The sequence below is a fragment of the Mchenga conophoros genome, linkage group LG20, assembly GCF_057382185.1.
Source record: "Mchenga conophoros isolate Kocher_MC1m ecotype Shallow Benthic linkage group LG20, M_conophoros_male_GT1.1, whole genome shotgun sequence".
NCBI classification, from domain to species: Eukaryota; Metazoa; Chordata; class Actinopteri; order Cichliformes; family Cichlidae; genus Mchenga; species Mchenga conophoros.
Genome location: NC_140545.1, coordinates 32,688,189 through 32,713,279, shown reverse-complemented (window position 1 = coordinate 32,713,279; position 25,091 = coordinate 32,688,189). Strand labels below are relative to the sequence as shown.

General features: G+C 37.4%; 2 protein-coding genes and 1 long non-coding RNA gene across 3 annotated transcripts; 2 read left to right on the top strand and 1 right to left on the bottom strand.

Annotated features, from left to right (window-relative positions):
• Window positions 1-1,292: 1,292 nt before the first annotated feature.
• Window positions 1,293-2,725, top strand: LOC146551212 (uncharacterized). Its single transcript, XM_085260188.1, has 4 exons — window positions 1,293-1,553; window positions 1,804-1,911; window positions 2,052-2,222; window positions 2,301-2,725. Exons 1-4 carry the CDS (start codon window positions 1,407-1,409, stop codon window positions 2,460-2,462), a joined length of 588 nt encoding a protein of 195 aa, XP_085116314.1. The 5' UTR covers window positions 1,293-1,406; the 3' UTR covers window positions 2,463-2,725.
• A 6,971-nt stretch (window positions 2,726-9,696) lies between these two features.
• On the bottom strand, window positions 9,697-14,772 carry LOC146551211 (uncharacterized). Its single transcript, XR_014890276.1, has 3 exons — window positions 14,491-14,772; window positions 13,084-13,183; window positions 9,697-12,920 (listed from the first exon to the last, which is right to left on the bottom strand). It is a non-coding gene; the product is annotated as an uncharacterized LOC146551211 (long non-coding RNA).
• Window positions 14,263-25,083, top strand: ormdl2 (ORMDL sphingolipid biosynthesis regulator 2). Its single transcript, XM_085260883.1, has 4 exons — window positions 14,263-14,419; window positions 19,680-19,853; window positions 23,257-23,408; window positions 24,520-25,083. Exons 2-4 carry the CDS (start codon window positions 19,680-19,682, stop codon window positions 24,653-24,655), a joined length of 462 nt encoding a protein of 153 aa, XP_085117009.1. The 5' UTR covers window positions 14,263-14,419; the 3' UTR covers window positions 24,656-25,083.
• The last annotated feature ends 8 nt before the right edge of the window (window positions 25,084-25,091 follow it).

Genomic DNA, 25,091 nt, shown 5'->3' with positions numbered 1-25,091 from the left:
GACTGAATAACATTGTTGCTAACCTGGATTTTTTCTTTTGTCTTTCTTTCATTGTATTGTATACGGCGCGGGACATCTTGGGCTCTTTAGCGTCATGGTTTAAAGCCCACAGCCTGCCGACCCGAGTATTTTTGCTAACCGTGTACCCATCTTCTGATAGCTGATGGCAGCAGCCTTATCTGAAACATGACAGTGAGTTCACTGTACTCAAATGGCCTCCACAGCCACCAGATCTAAGTCGAGATTCGGGATGATGGAGAATCACATCGTGGTTAAGCAGCCGCAACAACTATTTGATGCTATCACGCCGATATGAACCACAATCTCTGATAAATGTCACCTTCATCTTGAGGTTTGACACGAAGAATTAAGACTGTGCTTAAGGCACACAACGGAGGGCTCAACCAGGTCTTGTGCCAAAGAGTGACAGTCTGCAAATAAAAATAAAAATGACGTTGTTGTCCTATAACCTGTCAAACAAATGCCAAACACATCTCTCATGAATGATATCAAGCCATTTTTAATCAAAAAGAACATTCCTATCACCAGCCAGTTAGTTTTACATATTGTTTTTATTTATCTGGTAAAAAGTGAAATTGATGTTAAAATACTTCTTTCAAGAGAGATCCTGCCAAGAGGGCGGCAATATGGAATTCATATAAAGATATTTTATGTGCCCAAAAAGGCTTGGTTGATCATAAACCTAAAAAGTAGGTATTGTACAACAACGCAGTCACAAATAGCTAAACTTGCAAAACAGGTAACTTCTTTATTTTATATATAACATATATATTTAACATATATACATGGCATTTATTAACATGAGCAAAGATATTAGAAACAACAAAATCGCAAATCACTTTCAGCAGGCACAAGGCTGGTACGAGTGAGGCGTCCCCAGTTAAGTGACCGGTGAATGCAGTTTCCCCTTTGAGGGTAACAGCATGACTGTGCCCCGATGTGAAACTTTGATTAGAAAATGTTTAAGCGAGTTGGCCTTTTTCGCTTGTAGCCTTATCACAAACAGTAAAGCATGAAACTGTGGTGGCGCTGACTAATTTCATATGATGTGTAATTAGAGCAACTCAATAATTAAAAAAGGGAAAGACGTGGATTTTGCAAGCCGACGAATATCATTGTTATGATCGGAGTTTCGCATTCTTCCAATGAATTCGACCTGAATTACCTAATGCGTTTCCTGTCTTCCTGTTGCGTAGTTAATTGGCTCACACCTGAGAGGGAAGCCCTTGGGAAACCCTGCATTGAGTCACAAGTTAAAAGCATCCCTCGCGCTCTCATTCTCAAATCACACTCAGACGGGGCGAGTTCTTTTTAACAGACGATATTTAAGGTCCCAGCACCTCTCTCACAGAAAGGATCTCACAGCAGGAGGCAAATAACTAACCATGGCGCACTCTTTTACTTTTGCTGTTCTCTCTTTAATGTTTTTTTCCACCGCGTCTGCTGCTCCAGCCGGGCATCAAGAATCCTGCGTTGACGTACAGACCAGTTCGCTGGAACTTAATAAAATTGCTAGAAATGTATCTCTGGAGGTGAGTTGTTCAATTTTTTTCCCAAGCTATTTCTTAATTTCTCCTTTTTAACCACTAGTGGAGGGGAAAACAAACTTTTTACTGCGCATTTGGAATATGTTTTGCTCACTCAAACGCATGCTTAGACGATGCCAAACCAATAAACACATTTAAAAAGTCTAGTTTTAAAGTATGAAAGGTTTTTCTCACAGGAGATACATTACATTGTACCACGATGTGCTCATACCGACTGTTTCCAAATGTTCTGCAGGCACGAAAGGGATTAGTTACGAGGGAAGAGATACAATTTAGCACCTTACTTGTGTGGATGAACTCAAAAGACATGTGTGATCCTGGGACCCTCAAACAGGAATCTCTGGTAATATCACCTATAAGAATTATAAACTGTGACATGAATTTAATTGAACTGATATTGACATAAATCTGTGACTTCAAAATACGATATGTTATCTGATTAGGTGCGATTTCTAATCCTTTTTGTCTATTCTTCGTCCTTAGCCATGCTTTGGGAAGATCATCAAAGTCCTTGACCGTTACAGAAGTCTGGTGAGGAGGATTTCTGAATTTGAAAGGTGCTCAGAGTTTGCCAGCCAGGTGGTGCCAGTGATAAATAAGCTGCACACTGACGTGACGAAGTGCGCTGATTCGAAGGGAGAATGGGGAGCAGTGGTAAGTTTGGTCATCAAAGTATTTGCTTTTGACAACAGCACTGATACAGCATGCTTGATGATCGGTCTGATTCTGCAGGATCTAGCCGTCGGAGAAGTAACAATTCCGGAGTGGGAGAAGCCGTATCTGTGTCACTACATTCTGGACAGACTCTTCTCCTTCTCCATCTTCACCGCTCGCGTCCTTTCAGTTGGAGATCCGGCTCACCACACAGACGGGACAACTCAGAAATGCATGTAGAACCTCACAGTATTTTAAATACTCAATGTATTGAGCATCTTTTAAATTGATCACAGTGATCGCAGTTTGTAGTGCAGTTTTCTGTAGTTAATAATTTATCGATTTTAATGATCTTTCCGAAAGGTTTGATATATTTATTAAAGTTTTTATTTATTGTATTTATTGTTTTTATTCATAATAATCAATGAATACTTAATGTATTCACCACTGTATTTTTCATTCAAACTGTATACAATATTTATTATAATAAAAACTGCTACGCATGATAACGTGTTTTGACCCTTAAATTTATTTAGATATATATTATTTATCCTATGGCGATTGTTCTTTTTGCCCAAACGATCACAATAAATGCTTACTCATTCAGGAAATTTATGAAGTTACCTGCGCTGAGGTATCCCTCTTCTCATCGAATAATTTTGAATAATAATGTTATGGTGCTAAAAGGAAGCTGTGCTTTCCTAAAACATTCCTGCTGCACTACTTCCTGCATATTTCCTCCCAGTCAACGCCTCTGCTCAGACCTGTTTGTTTGCATTCAGATGATGCAACGCATGTACAGCGGTAATTCAAAGAAAGGGGAAAAGAGAGAGAATGTGACACGTTTTTAAGGGGAAGAGGAAGTATTAATGAGCGTAAAGGCACTATAGGCTGCTCAACAAGGAAGTCTCTCCTACTGTGAGTGGTTTGATATCCTGAAATTATTCCGCCTCCCTCGTGTCCCACCCACCTGCACTCTTTGTGAGTTCGAAACTCCATACTCTACAGTTTCCATCCACTGCTGGAGAGCACAACTTATTTTCCTGGCTCTCGGAGCACATGAGGAAATTATTTACCTATTGAGCACATTTGCAAAAACTGAAAAATGTTCAATAAGTAATCACGTCAAATATAACACACAAAGAAAAATAACAGATGTGAACCCACATACAGCATTTAAGGTGCTACACTAATCAGCAATAGATGCTTTTGATGTCTGTGGGTAGGATCAGTTTTTTTTTTTTTGTTTTTTTTTTTTTTAAATCACCTGCATGGTTTATTGTATGAGACGTGACGTTTACTCTGCAGAGGATTTGTGATGCAATCAGGAAGTTCAGAAATGTTACGATTAGTCACTCGAGAGATTTTGTAATTACGGTTATGATAATTTAAAAAAAATCCTGGGCGGTGTATTGAAGGGATTAGGTCAAAATTATTTCCTTTAAAAAAATCTTGAACCAAATACGACACAATATACTCATGGCAATCAGATGTAATCACATGATTTATATACAATAATGCAAGCTTTTCCTTTTGATAAAGCTTACAGACTGGGGAACTTCCAGTGATGCACTGAGCATTTCTTTCCTTTTCCCCTCATTCATCACGCATATTATTAACTCCTGTCTTCTCTCCCCCTAAGTCCATTGCTTTATGATAAAAATCTAAAATGTAAATGTTAAAAATTTCAGTCTGGATTGAAGAGCTGCCAATGTGACTCAAAATGTTTTGTTTTGTTTTTGTTTTTTGCTTTTGCGCACCAGTATCAAAACAGCAACTGTTTGAGTCTGTTATTTTGCAGAAACTGAAGATTTTCAGTTATTCCTTCCCACCTTTGGAAAGGACAGCTCAAGTTAATCAATAGGATTACTGCTGAAAAACAAAACAAAAACAAAACAAAAAAACTAGATGGCTGTGTAAAGATGTTTGACCATACTGGAACATATTGTACAGTCTTTTTTTATTTATTTAAACTCAAACAGCAGCTGTCAAAACAGCAGCTCATGATCCACTTTTTTTCTTTTTTTGTCCATACTGTGAGTGTGCTCTATTATGTTGCAAACACTTAAGCTGTTCAGTGTCCCTGATTCTGAAACGCTCGTCGTTTATGACAGGGGTCCCCAATCCCAGTCCACGAGGGCCGGTGTCCCTGCAGGTTTTAGATGTGTCCTTGATCCATCACAGCTGATTTAAATGGATAAATTACCTTCTCAACATGTCTTGAAGTTCTTCAGAGGCCTGGTAATGAACTAATCATGTGATTCAGGTGTGTTGACCCAGGGTGAGATCTAAAACCTGCAGGGACACCGGCCCTCGCGGACTAGGATTGGGGACCCCTGGTTTATGATTATGTCGATTGGTCAATCAGAGGATTCTTAGATTAGCCTTTATTGTCTCCCTTGGGAGAAATTCACCTTGGTCAAATGAGGCAAACATGTCATCTAAGAGATCAGACACATAGAAATCCTCATTACCACATGCAGCCACCCATTGCCATTTAATAATATGATTGATAATGGCACTATAGAAAATGTGGTTTGGTCAGTGGTTGTTGATCAGTGGTCATGAGAATTTGCATAATCATGATGAAGGAACTGACCACCCAGCCCATTGTTCCTTCAGTGGGCTGGTTTCAGTCACTATGCGAATGTACTGTTTTTAAGATTTGGGGAAACCTGCAGTCAGCTGAGACTGAAGAAGTCACTTGGATGAGTGACGAAACATTTCTGCCACTGAAAACGTTACGTCCACATGAATCAACTTTTGGAGAGTGGGGTTTCAACAATCCATTCAAATTTGGCTTACATTCACTGAGAATTTCAAGGTCAGCTTAATTTATTTATTTGTCAAAGATTTGAAAACAAAATATATTGTAAGACTTTTTTGCCAATATATACAGATATATAAAAAAAACAAAATGAATTTGTGATCAAAAACTTTATTCACCTGATATTTACTAAAAATGTAAGCAAATTTTACTAAACATTAAAATTAATGCTACACATTTACTATATCCACAAAAATAACAAATAAATATACTCAAAATTATGTCAGGTATATTAAAATAGGTTTCAACAGAGCAAATAACAAAAGCTTCTACTGTGTGCTTCTTTTTACTGCACTACAAACTCCTTAAAGTATATGTAAAAAGAACAAAGAAAACAAAATGAACATGTCCATAATACAATAATTCATTTACTACTATAAAAGTAAATACTGCCCAGAAAGGGACCTGTGTTGGCGGATATTTGTGCTCTCAGAGTGCTTCTTGTTTAATTGTGTGAAAAAAGTGTGACGCTTAAATTCATCAGAACATAGTGTACGGTAATCGTGTGGTCAATAGCAGTGACATCACTTCTCTTTTTATTTATTTATTTATTTAACAACATGCACATGCTACCGGGAAACAATATCCTCAGGATCCTCCAGCACTACCCCCCCCCCCCCCCCCCCCCCTTTTACTGTTAGAGGGACAATAACCAGGTGAACTCAGGTGTAGATACCAAGTGAGAGACACAGCATAGGTCAAATGATTTTTGCGAAGAGTAAGGGAAAATGACTAGGGATGGCCAACTCAGACTTGGCAAGGGAAAGCCAAGTCTGAGTTGGAAGGGGGAAGTGGTTTGAGTGCAGTGATGTAGTGAGTCAGAAGGAGATAAACACTGCAGCCAAAACAGAAAATCTCCAAGTGGTAATTGTTAGCATATATGTGAACAGTTTGGCCACACATTGCAGCAGAGACCATGATGTGGCCACCTGTAAATATAAGTAGTAGTAGTTTGTTTTTGTTTGTTTGTTTCTTGGGGGGGGGGGGGGGGGGTTCTGCCTGTCCTAAATATGGTGTTTGACTTGGACAAACTCAGACACATTGACAGTGCTGGGAGGTAGTCAGATACATATTATATTTGACTGTGTTGACCTTTCCTACTCTTTTTTACTATGTTAATACAATAAGAATAAAAGAAAACTGAGGGGTTTTTTGTGGTCTCAAATGATAAAAGTCACTGGGATTCAGTAAAGATGCATGCACAGACTGACATACCTTGGAGGAGGTATGGAGCCATATCTGACAATTTGGCCAATTATGAAACAAACATTTCCCCCCTCTGTGTGAAACTGAAAAATAATTCTAGCAGAAAATGACAAAACCTCCATTTCTCAGTATATTTCTTGGTGCTTCATTTTCCTTTCAGTGCTTTCCATCATATTCAACAAAATCTGCCAAGTTTGTGACTTTCTGTTGACTTGTAATTTTCACCGATGGGCATAGCATTAGAGAGGCTAACCTTCATTTTACTGCAATAAAAATCCTTCCCTTCACAACCATTGGGTGGAAGCCAGACTTTAGAAAAGTGCATGGTCATCCAAATATGGGACACTTAGAGAAGGACATCTGGTCACCTTAGCTCTGGCTTCAGTATTCAAGCCAGCGCCGCTGTTAGTTATTTGATCCATATTTCTTTGAGGACAATAAATGTCTTTACAAAATTTCAGTCTAGACCAAAGAAGAGGTTCCTTAGAGCTGCTTGCTTTTGGATAGAAATTCTCTTATTCTGAGCCCCTCTATGACTTCTCATTTACATCATCCCCTAAAATATACTGATAAATATACATTTTCCACTCAAAAAAGTTTGTCAGAACACCCTGAACATTCAGTCAGTGGTCATTAGGAATAACATGATTTGTGCTTTTTAATTGTTTTCACACAATGCTGGGAAGCAACCACATCAGAGTGACATAACAGGTAACAGCACTTCTGCTTTATTTCTCTTCAATCATTCTACTCATTCCCGCTCTCCAAGACGCTTCCCTTACTGCACCATCAGACTCATCAAATCAAGGTTGAATTTCCACACTTGAGTTTACAGCTCATTGTTAAGTACTAAGTGATTATAACCCATCAACTGCTGCAGATGATCAGACAAATTCTGTGTGGACAATTCAACTATTGTTTAATAAGGGCAAATAAAAGACTCAGAGGTAAATATTAAATTTCCCTAAAGAAAAATGTCTGACGCAGCAAGCTTAAGTTTTTCAGAATATCCAAGACATTCAGCCAGTTCAGTAACGACATCACTTTCTTTTTCTCCTTTTTTACACAGCTCTTGTGCTACTGAAGAGGAGTCTCCTCAGTGTGACAGAATAGCAAACAGTACTTCTGACTTTGTTCACACTGGCATAGGCTTACTTATTTCCCTCCTAAGAGGTATTCCCATTTCCATAAAATCAAGCTTGTTAAATTAAGAATGAATTGCCACACTTATACTTAAACACTTTACTGCTCTGAGCATTCTGAAATCACAATGCATCAACAGCAGCTACAAAGAGATTCTCTGTTTACTTTACTTCAGCTTTATAATAGGACTGCACTGGAGTTTACCCAATGGCTAACTCAGTTTTCACAAAGTAAAAGAGATTAATAAATCATAATATAAGCCCATTTTATGAGTTCTGCATTCAATAAATAAAATCTTAATAGGCTATATCAACTGGAATCATCAGAAGTACTCATTATGCAAAATTATGTTTTTTGAAGCTTGGTGGGATTAATAAGTCACGGGGCTCTGGCACAAAAAATACGCTCCAACTGATCGACTCACCCAACTGTTTGCTTACTGTGGAAGGGGCATGCATTGAATCACAAAGCTTGACTAAAGGAAATGAAATAAAAAATATGCATCTATTAGAGACCTGAAACTGATGTTTATGTAAAAACAAAAATAAATGATTAAATAGAGAAAAGGATGGTCAGGTGACTGGCTTACTTCCAGAGCTTTTTTTGCAGCTGTGTTGTGTAAAAATAATACTAATAATAATACTAATAATAATTATCCTTTTATGTGTCAAGATGATTATGACTGCTTGCGCCTGTGAATCAAGCTCATGGTGAATCAACTGATGATTGTAAGACCGTCACTGCAGACAGTCTTACAATCAATCATCAGTTGTACAATCAGTGTTGTCTGGGTTCAGCTGATGAGCATATTTCTCTTTCTCACTATATTTATAATATAACATAAATGCTATAAGAGTCAAAGCATTTGCCCTTTTAACTGCTCAAACCAAAAATGCAGGTTAGTGATGACTGCTTCCCCTTGCTCTCCATTTAGCAAAAAGCCATATTTTTAAGCTAAGGAGTCTCTTATCAAAGAGAGAATACACACTGTTTGGAAAGGGAGTTGGCCAGTAACGTTGCACATAGAGACTCATTACAGAGTTGCAGTATAAAGAAGAACAAGGGGTGTCAAACTCCAGGCCTCGAGGGACGGTGTCCTGCAGGTTTTAGATAACACCCTGGGTCAATACACGTGAATCAAATGATTAGTTTATTACCAGGTCTCTGGAGAACTACAAGACATTTTGAGGAGGTAATTTAGCCATTTAAATCAGCTGTGTTGGATCAAAGACACATCTAAAACCTGCAGGACACCGGCCACTGAGGCCTGGAGTTCGACACCTGTGACTGTTAAACAAATTCACAAACTTGATACTAAGAAAACAAATGCAACTTAACAAGATGTCAAAGTGAAATAGATATCGAGTTTAACTCTCGATTTATCAGCATAAACTTGATGGTCTTAGGGAAAAAATACCACTTCCTTTCTCAAGTGAGTGCTGTGCATTCACAGCCGGACTGAAACTGAAGTATCTGCTCAGAAGGAACAGAGAATCAAAACAGGCCATTTGCATGACTCAACTGAGCAATTGCTCTTCACAGAATAAATTCAGATCCTCCAAGTGAAGACATCCTGTTTTCAAGGATTAAAAAACAATAAGTCTGTGAACTAAGAACATCAAAGTAGCTGGGACCTTCCTGTGAATTCACAAGGTTCCTTTCAGGTAGTCCAGTCTTCCTACACAGTCCATTCATGTGAGGCTAACTGGATGTGAGGTAAATAAAGTGCATAATGTGTAGAACAAAGTACGGTATAATCAAATGAATGTATGACTACATGGTTAAATGTGGCCACTTCATACTACAGTATAAAGCATTCTGGGTAGTCAGAAAGTCTAGAAAAGACTATGAATGTCAGTTCACTCCATTTATGTATTATTTTTAATTTCATGGCAAAATTAATCAATGCCCACGATACCATAGAAGCTAACAGTATAATTCTGTAGTTCACTGGTGGCTTTGTACAAAAAAATAGACAAAGATATAGCTCAGAGTTACAAATGGAAAACATACTGAGCTGCAAGACCCGTTTGTAGAAAACATGATTATATTATTCATCTCTATAGTAGAAAAGAGGAATACAAAGGTTACCTAGTCATAGTTTTAAAGTAATTTCCAATACTAGCTTCATAATACTTTTACACTAGACTAATATTTCATCTGCTGGCAGAGTGGTTTAGTTTTACTGCATAAAACACTGTCAGCTATGAATATTTAAAATTCAGTTTCACTGCGTTCCTAAACAGCACTAAAAGTAAATATTTATGTAAAACAATAAATAAGAATTTGGGGTTAATTAAGGCAAGGCAAGGCAAATTTATTTGTATAGCACAATTCAACAACAAGGTGATTCAAAGTGCTTTACAGAGACATTAGAAACAAAAACAAATAAAAAGCATGATTTAAAATTGATTAAAACAAGCAAACAAACAAACTAACTAAACACACACATTTCACACCTGTTCGCGCAATCTGAACCCTTATCGTAAGGGGAGCTACCAGTCCTTCTGTGGACGAGCTACTTTCTATTTTAAATTCCCTGAATTTAAAATACTCTCTAGACCCAGTCTAGACCCAGTTGGGGAGCTACCCAGAGCTCTAATCCCACACCTGTTCGCGCGATCTGAACCCTTATCGTAAGGGGAGCTACCAGTCCTTCTGTGGACGAGCTACTTTCTATTTTAAATTCCCTGAATTTAAAATACTCTCTAGACCCAGTCTAGACCCAGTTGGGGAGCTACCCAGAGCTCTAAACCCACTTAACAAACAAACAAACAAACAAACAAAACAGTATATAAAATCAAAACAGATAGAATCAGAACAGTAGATAAAATCAGTAGTTAGTGTAAGTTTTGAAATTTAAGCTTAAAAGTGTGGATTTGGTGCTTTATTCAAATGCAGCTGAGAATAGGTGAGTCTTCAACATGGATTTAAATAAACTGAGTGTTTCAGCTGATCTGAGGCTTTCTGGGAGTTTGTTCCAGATATAAGGAGCATAAAAGCTGAATGCAGCTTCTCCGTGTCTGGTTCTGACTCTGGGAACTGATAAAAGACCGGATCCAGGTTAAGGGTGATTTGGACAGATTTTAACGTCCTGCTATTACAACACAAAACAAAAATATATAAATGTATTAAAGAGGATGACTTATTTGAAGGAAGTCAAGTGAATTTTGATGACACCTGACGATTGCATTCAGTCGATGATTTCTTGAAAGGGAAAAAAGTTGTTTGTGTACCGACTATAGTTTCCCTTAAAAAATAAATAAACTGAATTACCGAGCACTGTTGATGAAAATATTACTGATTAAAAATTATATATTGGAAATACTTTACATATTGTTAGAATTAATATTTGAAGCCTTAGTATCAGAGCTAGCCTTCTTGCCTAGTAAACAAAAATCATTGGTTATAATTTAGGTCTTTTATCTTAAAATCTGTGAATTTTAGAAATGATATAATTTGTTATAATCTTTGGCTGCCATACATGAATTGTCTATTAAATATTATTCCCACACATACTAAATTATGATTTCTACAGGCATCCAAATCTACCTTCAAAGACCAAACATCCAAATATCTTAGGGACTTCCATCAATCATGCTGCAGTAACTTTAGCTACATTCCCAAGATTCCACATTAATAAAGCCAGGAAACCTTCCATTTTTTTCCTATTTCTTTTTGTTTATTTTGTTTTACAATTCATATTAAATGTACTTTTCCCCCCCTTTTTTTCAATATTTTGACAAGCTGTGAGGAGGGAATTTTTTTATTAAACACGATGAACTGAGATGGAATTACCCTCATCTATTTGATGTGAAAAGGTCATATCATGTCCTCCTGAGAACTGAGGAAATCTTTCGGTTTAACTCTTTTGTCCACTACAGAGGACATAATGAATAGACTGGGTCTCAGAAGGACATGATCATATCATATTCTGAACGTGTAACCTAAGCCAAAAACTTTTTTGGAAACATCTGGGTGGTTTGAACAGCAGATATTTATCATTGGCTTACACTAGGTTAAGTACTTTTTTGTACAGTTCCGTTCATACTTAGTTTATAGTTTTTTGGTCATAATAGTTCATGTAATCATGTTTTTATCATTATGAATTTGAACTCAACTTTCATTTCTTTACTGTAAAAACAACGCTCTTACCAATAGATGTGTGACTAGGTATTTGTCATGTCATGGCTTCCATCCTCACTTTAGAAAGACCCACTGTTATCATATGTGTCCTGTCCAACCCAGAATGGGGGAAAGATTATTACCTTATAAAACCACCTGAGAAATGGCCAATCAACATGCTAATAACTGAAGTTGCAATGGGCATGATGCATTATTTCAAAAATAAATAAATAAAATTAAACGAATAATAAAAGAAGGCTACTTCTTACAGATTTTCTGATATGCACTAGAAATTGAATTCTATTCTTGTTGTTGTTTTAGAGGTTGTTTGGTGTTCCTTTTAAGATGCAGTGGGTCACATCGACATGGTCCTTTGGCTCGTATTTTGCCTGTATATTGTTTATTTGATAAATGAGAGAAGGTACTTTTGGCTGCTTTCTTGGCCCAGAAGCTAGCTTGTGACCCCCTGGGGATTTCTAGCAAATGTGTTATTCACTACACCAGCAAGTGTTATTATTTTATTGTAACGTTGGTCCAATATGGCTGTAGTTAGCATGAATCCTGAAAAGAGGGTTAGAATATCTCATCTGACAACATTCAACCAGTTCATGAACCTTTTGTTGTTGATCTGGTGTCGGCACATATGAAGACCCACTGATATAGAGTCTGTTGAATACTTTTCTATTGCACGGGTGATAATTACTTGGTTTGGATGATCTAATATCATGTTCCTAAGATAGAGATGATGATAAGAAGAAAATTTACTGGTTTCATCATGTTCACTATAATCACTTATGTAATATATTTGATTAAAACTAGCTTGTGTCATTTTCCTCTGCTTTTCAAAGTCAACTTCCTCTTTGATCCTTAACCACTACAACATGTCATGTCACACTGATGAGAACATTATAGTGACTCTAGTGGCTTAACAAAAACATTCCACTATCAATCATCGGACAAGAAAACCAAACCTAGTATTACTGTGCTTTTCAATCTTATGTTCCCTAAATTCACCCCATTTGTTGATTGTTAGTGTGAGAGTTATTGTTAATCTGCAGAGGATATTGTGCTGAATATTTAGATTAGTGCATACAAACTCACTACATACTTTATTAGTACACCTTGCTAGTACTGAGTCAGAGCCCCTTTTGCCTTCAGAGCTGCCGTCTTTGTGACTGAGATTCAAAAAGTTCCTGGAAACATTTACAGATTTTAATCCATAGTGACAGGATAGCTTAATGTAGTTGTTGCAGATTTATTGGCCGCATATCCATGATGTGAAAACCTTTTATTTCACCACATTCCAAAGATGCTCTACTGGCCTGAGTTCTGGTGACTGTGGAGGCAATTTCCATGCAGTGAATCCTGCTGGAAGCAGCCATCAGAAGATGGGTACACTATGGTGATAAAGGGGTGAACATGGTCAGCAACACTACTGATTCAGAGTGTGTTTAAATGATGCTCATCTTGTACTAAGGAGCCCAAAGTGTAACAACAAAATATCCCCCACACCATTACATTACCACCACCCTGAACTGCTCATAGGTTTAAGTTATTTACCCTATTTTTGACCCCTCCAATCCATCTGAAAACCTTTTCCAATCTTTCATCATCCAATTTTGGCAAGCCAGTGTCCAGCAGGCAGCAGGTAACAAGATCCCTAAACAAAAAGAAAAAGAGTCACGAGGGAAACTGACAAACAGTATGACATGAGAAGAAACTGAGACAAAAGTAAACACAAGGAAATCAAGGAAAGTGGATGCTGGAGAGCAACAAGATACGGCTAAAACTAATTACACAAGACAAGAAGGTCAAACTGAACACAAGGCACAAAAAAATCATGACTATCAAAGTTAAACAGGAAAATGGATACAGGGATCTTAACTATATACAGGGAACACAAGGGAGGCAGGATAAACTACAAGAAGGAATACAACACTAACAAACTGCTACCATGGGGGAAAAAAACAAGATGGCAAATCAAACTGCACGAGTATATAATTCACAAACTCAACTTACAAAAGAGAAAACAAATGCTCTCCGATAATAGGCAATAAAAGGCATAATAATAATTCAGAATAATTATAGGAAGGCAAACTTAAGAAACCAACTGAAGATATTTAATAACAAACAGAATGTGAAAGCTCAAAAACCACAAAACTGTGTAAGATGACAAAGTGGTTATTTGAGTCACTGTTACCTTCCTCTCAGCTTAAAGGAGCCTGACCGCTATCCTATAACTTCTGGCATCAAGAAGGAATTTACCCACAGAGCTGCTGCTCACTGGATACTTTCTGTTTTTCAGACCATTCTCTATAAACCCTTGAGATGCTTGTGTGTGATAATTCCAGTAGATCAGCAGCTCTGGAAATACACAAGCCTGTTTGGCACCACATCAAAGTCTGTTACCTTACCTTTTTTCTGAATTTTGGCGCTCTGGTCGTCTTGACCATTTCTACATGCTCAAATAACGCCGTTGCTGCCGTGATTCTTAATTACATTGATGTGTTAAGAAGCAGTGGAACAGTTGTACCTAATGAAGTGCCCAGCGAGTAAGTGTATAAAGGGTTTTTTTGTTTGTTTTTTTGTCCATGTGCGTTCCTGAAAGATGATCTGAAAGCTTCTGCATGCCTGCAGCCACCCTGATATCTAGGTAGTTATATGGGAATTAACAGTAGCACTAAATTGTGGCCAACACATTTACTGGGGCATCTCGGGAATTTCTTGGACAGCTGATCTTTAGTGTACCTCTCACAGTTTTCCCCTTTCACCTGTTTACCTGCCGTTGTTAAAGACAGGCTGGAGTTTTGACAGAGGAACCAGTCCAGCTCAAGCGAAGGCGGGGTTAAGAAGACAAAACAAGGAATTTCCTGGTGAGCTACGACAACACAGGAAGGTAAAGTTTTCTCCGGTGAAATGTAGCGCTTTAAATCTAGAAATACCACACGAGCTAGATTTGTTACTCACCGCACGACGGAATCGGTTTACGTCCTCAGTGCTTACGTATCGTGTGAAACGATTAATTGTAATTAAAGTACATTTAAACTGGTGTTAGCTTGTCAACCTGTAGGTAGCGGCTGTTAGCTAGCCCGCGAACGTCACGTGACTCGTATTTAGTTAAATAATATACTCGAAAAGTCTGAGCATTTTCTGAAAGGTTGTCTGTGTTGTTCTTGTGGTATATTTAACACTGTTCGAGTCTAAGGAGTCTGAAAATTGCGGTGAGACGACTGAATGTTGGCCCACTGATGTTGGGGACGGCTAAAAGAGGAAGCGTGTGTTTTGGTAACCAGAAGAACTCAGTCGGGTGGAGTCATTTTTCCCATAACCTCAACATGCTAGTTATGTTGACCACATCTAGCATGATAAGGCTTTGGTGCATGTGCTTTGTTGCATCTACTTTGAGAGGAAGCGTGTATTTTGGCAGCGAAACAAAATTCATAATAAGTCATTTTTCCCCCCCCCAGCACTTTTTCCCAAAGCCTCATCATGCTGCTTACGTTGACCACATCTAGCACGATAAGCCTTTGGTGCATCTACTTGAGAGGAAGCGTGTATTTTGGCCACCAAAACAAAATTCGTATTAAGTGTTTTTTTTTCCCCCCCAGCGCTTTTTTTCCAAACCCTCATCATGCTAGTTGAGGTTTTGGGGATTGTGTGCATTTGAAACTGTCATGCCTGCATGACTTTGAGACATCTGCACCAACAAAGTGCTGTGTTTGCAATGTGACATATACTCTGAACTTCTTTAATTTAAATTTTAAATGCCCCTGCAGAGCATGTTTAAAAAAAAAAAAAGAAAAGAAAAAGAAAAGAAAAGAAAAGAAAAAAGATTAACGCGAAAGTTGCACAAGAAAGCCCACTCTGGAAACTAACTGGAAGTTAACGAGATTATAAACAAAAGGCAAATTGATACACTTGACTGAAATGTCAAAGTAGGGTTATTCCATCTCAAATCGTCACTTTTTTTGTAATATTTCTTTGTTAAATCAGCTCCGATTTGAGATTGAGATCTAAGGCAGTGTTTGAACATGGATATATATAAAAAATAAGACAAAGGTTTGAAATGCTCACTCGCCTCTGTTACCTTGAATTAAGATCTCTGATTTGATAAAATACATTTAAATATCAAGTAGTCCTGCAAAGTCCTACATGAATCAAAAATCACTTTGCAAAAATTAACTAGTGAGAACCTCTGAATGGTATGCAGTTGAATTTCGCAATAATGCAAAATAAAACTTTTTAGCATAAAAAAGGTCACAGAAATGAAGACAATGCTACTTTCATTCAACTGTCATTGTGGATTGAGCAGTTTTATTAGAATTCTTGCAGCACTTATTCTTGTACAAAAAATTACAATCAGTAATTACATTCAGTTTGATGGTAAAAGAGGCTAGTGAACATTTTTTACTTCTATCTTTAAAATTTTTGAGAGATTCATGTTCAAACATTGCTCAGGTTTGAAAGTCTGAATATGCTAGAAGCATGTTAACGAGCCATTTAGTAGAAGATGGAAAGTTTTGGGGGTTTGTTTTTTTCCTACCAGAAAACATTGTATAGCAGGTTATTAATAATTTGTCACATCTGAACTTGAATTTGAGCCAGACATCAGCCAGGTTGGCTGATACTACAGGTCAGTGGAGAACAGTTTGAACTGTTAGGAAGGCAACAATAACTTAAAAAACAAGTTACTACATCCAGAAAAGCACCTCTGAATCCACAACACGCAGGAAAACAGACAAAGACACGCTGTGGAAGAGAGCAGGGGATTAATAATAACGAATAATTAAACACAGAGAGGTGTTGCTGGTGTTTTGGTGTGGGGGTGTTTTCATGCCACATTTCGGTTAATTTGTGCCAACTGATATGGTGGCTCTGACAGGTCAGATGCACTGCAACCTAAAAAACACCAGTGAATAGCAAAATGCTGCAAAAGCACACAAAAACACAAAGGTTGAATAAAGCACAACAGAAATTGAAACCAAAAAAAATCCAACTTGTAAAACACAAGTGTTTTGGGGAAGACAAAATGACAGAACAATTGCGAGATTGAATTCCAGTGCTTTTTCTGTGCTTGCGTAGAATTTCTCTATTTGCTGATCTTTTATTATGTTGTGTTGCATTCGACCTCTCAGGGTCGCTGTAACAGAGCATCATTTAAATGACATAAGCAAAAGAGAATGTACCCCTCCTCTGATAGCTGCTTCCAGAAAAGCTGAAAAGAATCTCCAACTGTTTTGTTTTTTGTTTTTTTTTGAACACGACAAAGTTCAAATGGCCTCCAGAGTCACCAGATCTCAATGCAAACACCAGCTTTGGGATGTGGTAAAAATGGAGATTAACATCATGGATATGCACCTGACAAATCTGCAGCAACTGCAGGAAGCATCACGTCGGTATGAACTCAGGTCTTTGAGGAATATTTTCTAGCACCATGCTGAAATTAAGCCACAAAGAATTAAGGCAGTTCTGAAGGTGAAAGGGGTCCAACCAGTATTCGAAAGGTGTGCCTAATAAAGTGAATGGTACATGAATAAAGTGAAACCAAGTGAAGGGTTTTTGTATGTGAATAGTTCATATAATGTGAGCATTTTCAGGACTTTTTACAGCTTAAACAAAGAGGAACATTTGGATGATGATGAATGTGTAATTTGTTTGTAGTGGTCTATCTTGTTTCAGATCAGATTGGGCTGTATAGGGGCCATAAACCACTGCTTGAAATTTAGACTTCAAGAAAGAGGGACTTCCCCCAATTAAATGCCTCCCACAGGGGGGATTTCTACACTTTGGTGGGTTATAGCCAGTTCTAGATATAATACAACCTGAAAAAGACTGATTTCAGAGGTTTCAACAGATAACCGATAACCTGAAGCTTGTGGATTTGAGTCATTGTTGAGATATTGGCTTCTCTGAGATGACCGAAAAACTTTTTTTACCAGTGCTACTGTAAGTGAGCTAGCTTACTTCCAGTAAAAGGAAATAATTAATGAGTGTCCACTAAAACAAAATAATTTCACAGAGCATCTCTTCAAAGGCAGGGAGAAAAAAAGTGTTAATAAGATAAGCAGATAAGCTTCTTTACACATTATTAGGCTGTTCTTGTTCTTCGATGCCATAAGTAACTTCTAATTGAAAAGTTTATACTTGTTACCTGTATGTGACCACAGTTAGGGCTGTGCAATATGACCAAAATCTCATATCCCGATATAAGAATTCTATCGTCCGATAACGATATAAATCACAAAAATGTAACATTTTCTGTAAATTCTGTGAATCTCGGGCAGCTCGACTTGCGTGAAGTGTTTCCAGCTGCGCGTCATGTACCTGGAGTCGAGTGTTTTAACATATGCATGAAACGATATATTTTTAGACATAAGTTGTAACGGCCGCCGTTTTCTTTGTGAGTATTTATTACACAGCGTGCTGCGGGGAAAAGCCTGTTCTAACGTTTGAGTCTAAGGTTTATTTTTTAGCACCTGTCGGCTCTTTTTTACTTCTCATCCGTAAATAATCTGCTCTTTCACGTGATTCAGTTTATTTTGAAAAGTCTCAACAGGATCTTGAGCTTTATTGTGAAAGGTTTATGTGGAACATAAACAAGCGGACACGCGATGGTGTTACCGTCGTTGTTGCTAACCACAAGGCATAAAAACAGGCGCTTGTCCGTCTGTAGTGTGGTTATATTAAATATAAGAGAAAGAGAGAACTTTAAGAAATTAATATAGCCACTACAGGGACCATCAAAACGGTGAAAAAATATTGCCGTAAACAGTTTATTTTGCAATACCACGAAACAAACGATAGCGTAAAATGAAACATAGACGTTTGTATATCATCATCCGATATATATCGTTATATCAAACAGCCCTACTTGTTACCTGTATGAAGTTGACTGGGCTTAATATTATTAGATTCAGTTAATTGTGTGGGGGATTTTCCCACATTATAAGCGCTATATTTGCAAGATTACGTCACATACAGTTTGCACAGTCCTGCACTGATGAACTAAAATTAGTTTGATAGCCCTGCTTCTTTTTATATGAATGAAATGAGTAGCTAACATGACAGAAAACATTTCCATGAAAAAATATGGACCCACTCCTTACCTCCTCAAAATCAGCAAAATATCTTTCTAAAATAATCTAAGCATATTATGAAAGCATTTAAAACAGTCACAGACCCTTGGAGGTCATAGAGGACATAGTGGGAGGGTAAACATTTTGTACTTTTTAATTGGTGTGTAATTTTATCTCTTATATTGAAGAAGTTATAAAATATACAAAAATAATTTGAATTAAAATAAGGATTTCATCTCTCTCCCTACTTAGCATACTTCATGCTGCTGTAACTTGGAAAATGTTGATAGTATGAAAGTAACATTTTGCACGAAATGTACTAAAGTGATTGTACAAAATGAAGAAAAAAAACCAGCTGATTCTGACAGGTCACATGGGATTGTTGTTGGTTTTTTTTCATGGAATGGCCCAGAATAAATTAAAAGTATTATTCACTGATTTAACGTCCTTTTAGCTGCAGAGCAGATCAAGATCTTGACGTTATTGTTGTCTATATGAAAGGTACAGCAAGCAAAACTCAGGAACAAACAATGTACTGAGCTTGCGTGCAAAGGTTGTAGTCACTGCTGTAATGTAAAGCTTTTTGAAGCTTTTGTTGCATAAACAGATACCTTTGTTGCTAATAGGCATGTTGATGTGAAGATAAGATTTACATTAGGTATCCCAAATATCTGGAAATTCCTGTGTTACACAAGCCAAACCATTAAACAAAATCTATAATAAAATAGCATAAATAGACTAGCTGAAAAAAATAAATACAATATGATGAGCTCAAAAATATAAAAATGACCTAAGAGAAAAAAGTTCTGTAAAATATAATAAAGGAGATAAATGAATGAAAATTTAAATAAAATAATAAAACGCAACGTAAAAAGATGATTCGCAATACAGCAACAAAACAAAAAGCAACTGAAATTAGCCACTGTTATAAAATTACTACTGTTTAAATTGTCCAAGTTTCTGCTTGCTTACGTCTCGAAGCTGGAACTCTGTGGGGTCAAATGTTTACATTTGAGTGCTTCTGAAGCATGTGGGTTTTTGTTTGGTTTTTTTCCATTTACATTTTCTTTCCTTTTCTAGATGAATGTGGGCGTCGCTCACAGCGAGGTAAACCCCAACACACGGGTGATGAACAGCAGAGGGATATGGCTTACCTATCTGTTGCTCACTGTCGTCTTACACATCGTCCTGCTCAGCATCCCTTTCTTCACTGTCCCGCTGGTCTGGACACTAACTAACGTCATCCACAATCTGGTCAGTAAAGCCTAAACAGCTGTGCTGTGTAGAAATGAACATTTTCATGCAGTTCATCAGTTCATTTTTCTTTTTTTCATGAGCCTAGTTTCAGTTTTTATTTCAGTTAACTAAAATCTTTTTCCACACTTAGTTTCAGTTTTTACCTTTCAGCCGTAAAAGGTTGATGGGCTTCCGGATGGGCAGGCAGCGTGGACACGAGAGCTTCAAATTGATGGTGTAGCTACTAAAAATCTCTGACAAGTTCAGATCTCAGGGACCTCAACCTACAGGTCAGAGGTCAAGTTTTCTGAGAGTCTTCTGAACATGATGGTCGTGTCCAAATTCATGGGCTGCATCCTCCTGAGGACTCGCCCTTCGCGGTCTACGTGGGCGAGGTCGTCAGAAGGTTGGGTAGGCCGGAAGTAAACGGCTGTGAAATTGGACGGTCTAGCCTTCAGATTTGTGTCGCCGCTGTCTCGGTGGAGTTTAATAAACTCAGCCGTCTGCTCCTTGCTATCTAAAATATAACAGGACACTGGTGTAAATTCTCGACTATCTCACACTTCTGTTTAATCAGTTTTTGGTTTGACGTTTATTCAGCTGTGTGAAAACCAAGGAGGAACCCACCCGGGGGATTAATAAAGTTTTATTTTATGTAACCTAATAACTTTAATCTCAGCCAAACCGATTTACTCACGAACAAATAAAACACTGAAAAAAGCCAAACAAGAAAATTTTTAGGTTATCTAAGTGACTTATATATATATTACGTTTAACCTGAGTAGCGAAAGACCGCGATAATCTGAAAAATGATCTGCCGGGAGTTTGCTGCTCTCGGCGGCTCTAGTGACCCTCGAGCTCCCGGCTAGCTATCGAGCTGGTGGATAACAGACGTCTCCGAAAACGTCAGAGCACTTTTGCAAATATGCGATGTCTTGATAAACTGAGCAGATATTTGAAGTTTACAGACCCACATTCTCGCCTGAAAATATGTTAAACATTTATTTTGTGACCCAGAGTAATAAGAGTAATATTAAAAACTTAGTGGCCGCCATTGTTTTATAACTGGAATTGGCTGCGCAATGAATTCTGGGATATGATGGGCCACGAAGGATACACCTGACCCATCCTTTAAATTCAGGGAAAAGGAGGACGCATTTGTCGGTTGCATTCGGAGGAGTGTACGACTTTGGACAGCCTTCGTCGCGTCGCTGTGATGTAATCGGCCTACAAATGCAGCCCATGAATTTGGACACGACTGATAACTGTGGGACAAGTCGACATAGGATTTTTAAATTGATACAATAGTTGTGTACTAGGAGTCTGAGCGTTATCACTGGCAGTTGCTAGTATTTGTAGTCTAGCAGGTGACAGGTATAGATACAGATAATATCAGAATCTAATCTGATTAATTCATAATTTAGCTTCTATATTTTGTGAGATCATAAAAACATCAAATTATTAAACAATGCTATTACACTAAACTGACAAATAGATGACAGTAAAACCTTTTGGTATATGACGTCAAAGACAGTGGACACTTGCATATTTAATCAGCTTTTCTTCAGTTTTATCATGACTTGTGCTGACATGTTTTTGTGTGGCACCCCCGCCTAACAATATTGCGTGATCCTGGGATGTTATTCCATTTTACATGCTGAAAGGTGGCATTGTCTGTTTTACTGTAGGGTGCGTATGTGTCGTAAAATATCGGTTTATCTGTTTTCAGGTGAAAAGAAACTGAAATTGTGGTCACGCTTTCATTTGCATTTAATCTGCAGATCAGCACACAGCACTACTTTCCTTAACACCTCCCTCCCCCAATATCAGTAAAGCGTGCTGGTGTCCAGAGTTAATGAGAAAAGTACAACTTTGTGAAGTACCATGATCTTGGTTGTTCATAACAGTGCTAAACAGTTTATCAGAAGTCGTCTGCTTCAGAGATAAAAATTTTTTGATTTTGATATGCTAAATTCAAATCATGTACAGTTGTTTTGTTTTTTTTAATTTTCACCAATTTGCTGCTTAGATGAGTTTTACTTATAAATTGTAAGCTTATGTCTTCTCATCTGTTTATAGTTTTATATATTAATACAGTTATGTCCATAATTTGTTGAGTTAAGACTCAGTTTTTGTAGTTTTCTCTGTACACCATCACAGTGGATTTGAACTCAAACAGTGATTGAAGTGCAGACTTTCTGGGGTTCCAGAAAACTGCATTAACTGTTTAGGAATTGTTGCAATTTTTATACATAGTTTGTGGATGTTTCCGCAACAAAACCAAATTATTTATCGCTGTAAAGCCCGAACCATTAAGTACTTGCCAGAATATTCAATCGTTTTGAAACTGGAGTCTTTATTGATTCTTCTGAGAATTTAAAACAAAGCTGAATAAAAATGTGCATTATGAGTTTTAATTTGGATATTTTTTTACTACACCTGGCATTTTCCGATCCCTGTAGGATTATCCATCACACTGATGATGTGTGATGGATAAAGAGATACGAAAGAATTCAAATGTGATGCACTCTGCATTACAGGGTTAAGAGTGAAGGGGATCAATAAAAGAAAGTATTTACTTAGTACTAAGTTTACATGCATTTCGCTGGTACAATTTCCATTATTTACAGTACTTTATACAGCATATTGTGAAAGAAAACTAAAAAAATTACTTGTGAGATATTTTATATCTAATATTTTAATATGCTTTAAGAAAACATGTAACTTTACTGTGTGGCATTAGATTTCCTGCTACTAGAAAGGTCAAATCTAAGGTCAGAGTGGAAGTTGAAGGGTCAAATTTCAATGTCACATTTGAAATCTGTATAAGAGCCCAACTTCATCAACTTTAGATGAATAGTTTAAGAATAATAATTTGGTCTAAGAGGCAAGCTGGTAACATATCATTTAAAACTGGAGCCAACCAATGTACAGCATCATTTTCAGTTCCAGTGACTAAAAATTAGCGAACATTGGCAATTGTTTCAGAATCATTTTGGCTTTACATCAGTATGATTGAAAATCTAAAAACCAGCTGAATTGCTGCTGTTGTTGAAAGTGTATTAGTTGTTGTTTTAATATCTCAGGGAAGCGCTGTTCTTTAAAAAACAAAACCAAAAAAACCACCAGTTTTGCAGTGCACATCAGACAAAATGTATGTTGTTTTTCTTTTCCCACGGTTTATACCTTCAGTGTGGTTTGCACCTGGGGGAGGTAATTTTGCTCTCCACAATACTGCTCTTACATGTCAGAGCTGGGAAAATTTGTTGGGTCACTTCCAGGGTTAATGAAAACATCAGCTCTCCGGGCAGTGACTGAAATGTCTCCTTGATTCGTCGTTGCACTTGAACTTGCATGGAGTATTACTTCTTCTTCCCCCTGATAATGTTTGTAGATGACTGTTGTTATGTCTCCTCTGCAGGTGATGTACCTGTTTCTGCACACAGTGAAGGGCACTCCCTTTGAAACACCAGACCAAGGCAAAGCCCGTCTGCTCACACACTGGGAACAGATGGATTACGGCGTCCAGTTCACATCTTCACGCAAATTTCTTACCATCTCACCAATTGTTCTGTAAGTACATACACTGTTCACAACAGAACGTCACAGATAGCTTACAGTTTCACTTTCATTAGGATGAGTAATTTAACATGTAAAGGTTGCATAACTGCTGTATGTTATTTGACAACAATTTAGGCTTTTAACCGCTTTTTAAAGGATTTGTTAACAGTGATCAGCCGACAGAAACAGAAATATCAGCCCAAATAGCGACTGGCTACCCCAAGAATTACCCGTTGCCCTTATCAGTGGATAGAAAGTTAAACTTTGCTATGTTCTTTAGCCAACATGAGTCCTACATGTGTTTGTGTAAAGTAATTAAATTAAAAAGTAGTCTGCTTTTATAATAAATAAAAGATTTGGCAGTTTAATAGTTCTCCAAAGAGTAAAAGTAAAAAAGTACACCAGTTTCAATATAATTTTGACTGCAGCTGAGCAAATTAGTAAGCCAGCAGGGATGGTAGTGAAAGCAAGTGAAAGCAAACAAATCTGTCAACTCACTGTTAAATCCCCTGTTTTATTCTGTGACTGTTTTTTTTGTTTTTGTTTTTTTTCCTTTTGGATTTCAAAACCATAGTTAGGGACGCTCGGGAAAAGCAATTTGCATGTATTCATTCATGCTAACCACCGCTACTGAGGTTCAGTGAAACTAAGAGGAAAAGGTCTGAGGTGATAGACGTAGGCCGGTGATTCCCAAAGTGTGGGCTGTGAAGGCATGGACGATGGGGCATGAGAGGTCATTTATAATAAATGCAGTTTTTTTTAAAACATATATATTAAATATATATATATATTATATGATTTTTATAGTAGAGGTTAAACTTGTATGATCCCCTTTTATAGGTTGAATCCAATGATAATTCTTTTGGCTTTGGTTCCAGAAGTTTGTTAGAATTTTTTTCTTTTTGTTTTTAGATTTGTAATTTTGTTTAAAATTGTTGTGATGAATATGAGTTTCTGGGATTGAGGTTGGCCAAAAACTGAAAAGCTAAGGCCAAATATTCTCAGCCTGAACTTTCTGTGTGTCATGTACTTTTGTTTTATCATGTATTTGTGTGTGTGTTATAATCCTGAAGAATTCATGTTGATGCTGATGCTTTCTTTCTCTCACTCTCTTTCTTTACAGATATATTCTTGCAAGTTTCTACACAAAATACGATCCTACGCATTTCCTCATCAACACGTGCTCGCTCCTTAGCGTCCTCCTCCCAAAGCTGCCTCAGTTTCATGGAGTACGGATATTTGGGATCAACAAGTACTGACAGAACACTGGATTTTAAACTTCAACACTGGACTGTTTCAATTTTAGAGGCTGCAAAAGAAGAAAATCTGTTTAAATGGTCTGAACATGTACACATTGTTTGGAGTATTACATGAAAGTTGCTTGCAGCCTGGTGAAAGTAAATGCACTGCTGCTGTTTAATCAAAGTAAACGATGACATTCCCGATGTAAAGGCCAGACATGTTTGCTCTTGTCTTGGAGAAAGAGCATATTTATAACTGCACTGCTTTCACGTGTAGCTTTTCTACAGATGTTGGTTGTTGTCATGAATGTAAATGAATATTTTTGATTCATGTTGCAAATGGCACTTGAAAGTTTTCTTTTTCTTAATTTACTATGAAGGATTAACATGCAGCATGCATTTACATGCCCATAATAATAATAAACATTTTGCCATGATAAACATAATCATGTAA

Coding starts and splice junctions, on each gene's coding strand:
- ormdl2 (XM_085260883.1), top strand. CDS start 19,680: ATGAATGTGGGCGTCGCTCACAGCGAGGTAAACCCCAACACACGGGTG. Junction 19,854..23,256: donor CTAACGTCATCCACAATCTG/GTCAGTAAAGCC, acceptor TCTCCTCTGCAG/GTGATGTACCTGTTTCTGCA. Junction 23,409..24,519: donor ACCATCTCACCAATTGTTCT/GTAAGTACATAC, acceptor CTTTCTTTACAG/ATATATTCTTGCAAGTTTCT.
- LOC146551212 (XM_085260188.1), top strand. CDS start 1,407: ATGGCGCACTCTTTTACTTTTGCTGTTCTCTCTTTAATGTTTTTTTCC. Junction 1,554..1,803: donor CTAGAAATGTATCTCTGGAG/GTGAGTTGTTCA, acceptor AATGTTCTGCAG/GCACGAAAGGGATTAGTTAC. Junction 1,912..2,051: donor CCCTCAAACAGGAATCTCTG/GTAATATCACCT, acceptor CTTCGTCCTTAG/CCATGCTTTGGGAAGATCAT.